The 6,000-nt window shown below is 55.1% G+C and overlaps 1 protein-coding gene across 1 annotated transcript in view; it reads left to right on the plus strand.

The window, feature by feature from the left end:
* Window positions 1–5,692, plus strand: part of KCNQ4 (potassium voltage-gated channel subfamily Q member 4) — a 61,886-nt gene extending 56,194 nt beyond the window's left edge. Inside the window, exons 12-14 of the mRNA XM_049878928.1 lie at window positions 603–734; window positions 2,817–2,937; window positions 3,536–5,692. Coding sequence (XP_049734885.1) covers window positions 603–734; window positions 2,817–2,937; window positions 3,536–3,748 — 466 coding nt within the window. The 3' untranslated portion in view covers window positions 3,749–5,692. The remainder of the gene's footprint in view (window positions 1–602; window positions 735–2,816; window positions 2,938–3,535) is intronic.
* Window positions 5,693–6,000: the final 308 nt, after the last annotated feature.

The following is a 6,000-nucleotide window of genomic DNA, read 5'->3' on the forward strand; positions in this document are numbered from 1 at the left end:
TCCAGACTGGAGCTCCCTGAGGCCTAGGATTAGATCTGACTCTACTAAGGTGCCCAGGGTCCAGCATGGAACGTTGCTTACAAGTATTTGCAGAGTGAATGCGAGTATTCCTCCCTCCCCCAAGCGATAACCATCAACAGCATTTTCAGATGCCTGCCCTGGTGGCGGAGTGGTTAAATATTTGGGTGCTAACTGTAAGGTTTGCCCCTCTAACCCACCAGCTGCTCCTTGGAAACGCTATGGGGCAGTTCTGCCCTGTCCCATAGGGTTGCTATGAGTCGGAATCGACCCAATCGCAACGGGTTACAGGTCCTGTGTCCCGCCCTGCAGAAAGAAACCAGTGCCAGTCACACTGCTCTCTCAGGCTATTGGGACAGATAAAGGCACACAAAAAATACCAGTAGGAGCACTGGGGACAGGGGGCCTGTTGGGTAGGTAGGAAGCCTGGCCAACCCAGCAGAAGGCTGTTTGAGTGGTCACAGCATGAGGTGGCCTGGTGCTGGACAAAGGGGTAACAATAGGGCCGAGAGGAGGCTGGGAAAGAATCCCCCGCTCGGCTTCGGAGATCAGAACTCTTCCTCTGAGATCCCCTCCCCCAACAGGATCCTGAAGTTCCTGGTGGCCAAAAGGAAATTCAAGGAGACGCTGCGGCCGTACGACGTGAAGGACGTCATTGAGCAGTACTCGGCAGGGCACCTGGACATGCTGGGCCGGATCAAGAGCCTGCAGGCTCGGTGGGTGCACCGCCCCCGGGGGGAGAGGGGGTAGGTAGGGAGTCTGGCGCCAGCCCGAGCGCCAGGGAATTCCTCCGCCAGCGCCCGAACGGAGCCCCAAGCGCCCCCTAGGGGCCGCTGTGGGGGCTGGGTTTCTGGCCTGAGCGAGGCCTCTGGTTTACAGCGACCGGCTTAGGCGGTCAGATTGCCCGTCTATCTTGAGTCTAAAGAACCACCCGACCGCAGGTCTTCTGAGGCAACCCTATTGACCTGCACGCCTCCGGGAACATCTTTAGAATGACTGTTTCCTGGTCCTAACGTAAATTAAAAAAACCAAACCCAATGCCGTCGAGTCGATTAGGACTCAGTAGAACTGCATCATAGGGTTTTCAAGGCTATAATCTTCATGCAGTAGACAGCGACAGCTTTCTCCTGTTGAGCGGCTGGTGGGTTCGAATCACAGATCTTTAGGTTAGCAACCCAGTGCTTAACCACTGTGTCACCGGGGCTCTTTTTGGTCCAAAAACCCATTGCTCTGTAGGCCACTGTAACGACTCTGGTGTTCATCTGGGGTGAGATGCAAGCATTGGAGGGTGTTGAACAAAGGATTGATCAGATCTGAGTTATATTTTAAAAGTATCACCCTGGAGGGGGGAATTTTTGCCTAGGGGGCATTGAGTTTATGTTTATGGCGGTGGAATGATTAGGAAAAGGGTATCAAGAATGGTTGTGCAACTTGAATGTAATCAGTGTTACTGAATTGTACATGTAGACATTGTTGAGATGGTGTATGTTTTGTTATGTATCTTTTCACCACAATTAAAAAAAAAAAAAAAAAAGGATCACCCTAGGTGCTGTGATCCTGTTTGAGAATGAATTACAGTGGACCTAGGGTGAAAGCAGGGAGACCAGTGAGGAGGCTATTTCAGACATCCAGGCAAGAGGTGAGCGGGGCTTGGGCCAGGGTGCTAGCAGTAGAGGTGGGGAGAAGTGGTCAGACTCTGGATATATTTTTTGCAGGTAGAGCTGACAAGGTTTTCTGAAGGGGTATGAGAGATGACACCAAAGTCTTTGGCTTGAGCAAGAGGAAGGATGAAGTTTTCATTTATTAGCATGGGAGCAGCAATGAGTGGAGTAGGCTTTGGATCAGGAGAGTTGGGATGCATCGAGTTCGTGACACCTATTAGACATCCAAGTGGAGCGTTGACCTGGCAGTTAGATACGTATTGGAGTGTGGAGTTCAGGGTAGAGGTCCAGGATGGAGACAAAAGATGTGGGGTCACCCTGTGTAGAGGTATTAAAACTCATGGAACTGAAGACATCACCTATCCAGTGAGAGTAAATAGAGAAAAGGGGCCCTAGGAATGAGCCTTGGGTCCTACAATTCTTAGAGGTTTTGGAAATAAAGGAGGAACCTGAGAAGGAGACATCAGTGAGGTAGGAGAACTTGGAGAGGGTGCTGTTTTGGAATCCAAATGAAGAAAGTGTTTGCAGGAGGAAGTCCTGCTAATAGGCCAAGTAAAATGAGGACTGAGAATTGATTGTTGGATTTAGCAATGTGGAGGTCATTTGGGACCTTGACAACAATAGTTTTAGTGAAATGGTGAGGGCCAAACCCTGACTGGAGTATGTTAAATAGAGAAAGGGAGGAGAGGAATTGGTGGTAGAGGAGAGAGAACTCTTTCAAGAATTTTGCTGTAAAGGAGAGCAGAAAAATAAGGTGGAACCAGCTCTGGCCTTGTCCACCTTAGAACTACATTGCCACTTGTTACTGCCCCTTCCCTCTTCTCCAGTGCACCATTTCCCACCTCTCCTCCCATCAGGCTAGAACCTGCAATTGTTTTACTTTTCATTCTTGTGTGTGGTGCCTTTGTTTGGCCCGGTGGCAGAACCCCCTAAACAGGAGCCAAGTCACTGCCCCGCACCCCCCAACTCGGTTTTCAGAGGGCAGGACGATGGCCTCCTCCCTCAGGCTGCCCCCTCCCACTCATGGTGCAGGCTGTCTCTCTCCCTTCAGCAGACAACCTAGAGGGGTTGTCTTCTGGGAGGGGAGGGGTGGCGTGTGTCTGCACCCTTTTCTCTGACAGCACCCTTTCCTGACAGGGTGGACCAGATTGTGGGTCGGGGATCCGGGGACCGGAAGAAGAGCGACAAGGGGCCCTCCGACACAGAGGCGGTGGATGAAATCAGCATGATGGGACGCGTGGTCAAGGTGGAGAAGCAGGTGAGTGTGGGATGGAGTTTCGCTGGGGTGGCGGAGCTGGTCGTCGACCGAGAAGCTCTGGAGGCCCACGGGGACAAGAACGAGGGTGGGGGGGAGTGCGCTTCTTACAGCTGCAGCCCAAGCACCCGTCTACGGGGGTAGCCAGAGCAGAGCCTACGCTCTCCTGCCCTGCGGACCTGCCCACGGATGAGCCCAGCTCGCGGAAAGGCCACCCACTCGGGCTAAACGACCCCGATTAGCTTGCCTGTTCCTGCTAAGCCCCACCCCTAGTTTGCTCCGTTCGCAGGTAAACTCGCTACCAAATGAGTCTTGGCCCAGCTAAGTCCCGCCTACTCCATTTAACCCCGCCTTTTTTTTTCTTAGTTATCTCTCCCGGACTATCCCAAGCTACCACAACTAAATTTTGCCCCCGGAACAAAACCGCAGCTTCCTATGTTCTCCCCGTCCTCCGGCTAACCCTTCTTTCCTGTCACGCCCCTCCCCCTGGCTGGGCCACGTCTTCCGGTTTGCCCGGCCCCGCCCAAGCCCCGCCTCCATCCAGGCCCCGCCTCGGTTAGGCCCCACCCAATCCCGCCTCCGGGCTCCGCCCCGCCCCCAGGTGCAGTCTATCGAGCACAAGCTGGACTTGCTGTTGGGCTTCTATTCGCGCTGCCTGCGCTCTGGCACCTCCGCCAGCCTGGGCACAGTGCAAGTGCCGCTCTTCGACCCCGACATCACCTCCGACTACCACAGCCCTGTGGACCACGAGGACATCTCCATCTCCGCGCAGACGCTCAGCATCTCCCGCTCGGTCAGCACCAACATGGACTAAGGGGCCTCTCAGCGGCGGGACAGCAGATGGCCGGCCCCTGGGCCTCGAGCTCGGACCCGCCACCTGGGCCTCAGGACTCCTGTTACTTGAACTCGCCTGCCTCGCGGGAAGAGAGGCCACATGCAGTATTGAGATGCCTGGGTGGGCGAAATACCCACAGTGGGTGCCAGCGAACCACCCCCCACCTCAGGAGCGCGAGATGCCAGGCCGTACAGAGGGCAGAGCAGTGGCTACCCCGCGGCCTCTGGGCCCCCCAGTGTCCTGCCTGCTTCACCAAGGCGTGATCTGGCCTGCCTGGCAGGGGCACTGCCCCGGGAGTGGGAGCAGGCTGCTGGGGCCCTGGGCCCAGACCCAGCTTCCAGCTATGCAAGGTGGGGTCTCTAGCCCGCCCTTCAGACAGAGCAGGGAAGCCCTCCTGCCAAGGCTCCGCCCCACTGGGGTGGGCCCAAGATGCCCCTACAGGTACCTACAAAGCACAGGACCCTGCCACGTGGCAGGTGGGCACCATATATGCAAACTATGTTAAATATGCAACTTCAGGGACCCCCATGGGGTCCCTCTGCCCCTCCCCTATTGGGAGGTTGGCTCCCAGCAGTAGCTGGTCTCAGGCTGCTTGGCCATGACCCCCATCCCCATTCTTTGACTTATCATCCATCCCTACCCAGCATGGGGTCTCTTTCTCCTCTGCCCTCCTCCAAGGGCAGTGCCTGGGTCTCTCTTTCCCTTTGCAGGTGTCAGTTCCCAGGGGATCCCTCTTCCTGCTGAATATCCAGTCCCCTTTGGCCCGCTAGACACTTGTGACACTCAGCACAAGTTTCTGTATTCTCCTCAGACTTCTCACAGGAAATGCTCCCACTGTCACACAGACATGTCCTGTTAGTTTTCCCAGACACAGAGAAAGTCTCTCGCACAGTGACACACACAGTCACACACATTTGGAGACCTGAGCACAGAGCCACGCAGCCTTGCCTGGCCCTCTGCAGATGATACCAGGGGACTGGCCCTGCAGGCAGGGGAAGCTCCCCACTCCATCTAGGAAGGAGAGGGAGATCTGAAGGGGCCCCAGGTCTCTGCAGGCCTCACCCTAGAGCATTACCAGCTCCTTTTCCCTAAGATCTACTCTTCACAGATCCAGGAACCCTAACTGTGCCTCTGCCTGCCCCCAAGGGTCTTCCTTGGTGTTCCCACAGCACAACTCAGGCCCAGGCATCTGCTGGAGAGACCCCAGACCCTTCCTTCCCCAAGGTAGGCCCACTTTGATCCAGGCTTCACCCCTTCCTAGTCACTCTAACTCCCAAAGAGAATAATAATGCAAATAGCAGCTATTTGCCAGGCACCAACTGTGCACTTGGCACTCACATGCACTGTCTCCCCTCCTTCCATAACCCACATCTTCACTTCAGTTGGCAGCCCCCACACTGGCGTAAGCCCTCATCCACTCCAGGTCCCGAGCACCTCTGGTATCCCTACCCTTTGTCCTTCTTCTGCAAAGCCAGTGCAGGTGGTAGGAGGGTGATGGGTAGTGAACCGATGGCAACCCTCTGTGGGGTACCAGGGAACAAGAGGCTCAGGCCAAGCTGCCTGCATCTCATGACTGGGGACCTGCATGCACCAGCACCAGGGCTGGGGTTGGATCTTGCTCAGCCTCATGGTGCCCAGCCTCTGCCCCAACGTGCCCTCTGCATGTGACCATCATGCTTTGGATGGAGCCTGTCCTGGCTCACCTCACCCACACTGCACTGTCCCCAGAGAGCCATGCCTCTGCTCCCTCAGAGACAGAGCTGTGGAGAGGGGTAGGAGAATGGGAATACCTACGACCAAAGGAGGCTTGGGAAGAAGCCCTCCCTCCTTCCACAATCGAGATTCCCCCACCAACCCAGTTCTCGGATATGCAAGTACCTCACTTTGTTAACTTATTAACTTATTGGTTTCATTAAAGTTTTCAGTAGGAGGTGGTTGGACTTGGCTCTGTTCAGTGGCTGTGGGGTGGGGCACCTGGTCTGGGGCTGAAGGACAAGGGGATTTGGATTAGTCAGGATTTTTTTGATTGTAAGCAACAAAAGCCCAATGCAATACTGTATAGCTTAAGCAAAAAATGAAACTTACTGGCCCAGATAACCAAAAAGTCCAGGGGATAGGTTTGGCTTTATGCCCAGCTAGATCTGTGTGCTTAGGCAGTGCGGGAGCCTGTCTCCTGTCTCAGCCTTTCTCTCAGGCAGCCCGACTCCTCACGATGACCCCTGGCGCTTCCA

This window comes from Elephas maximus, chromosome 3, assembly GCF_024166365.1.
Source record: "Elephas maximus indicus isolate mEleMax1 chromosome 3, mEleMax1 primary haplotype, whole genome shotgun sequence".
Taxonomy (NCBI): Eukaryota; Metazoa; Chordata; class Mammalia; order Proboscidea; family Elephantidae; genus Elephas; species Elephas maximus.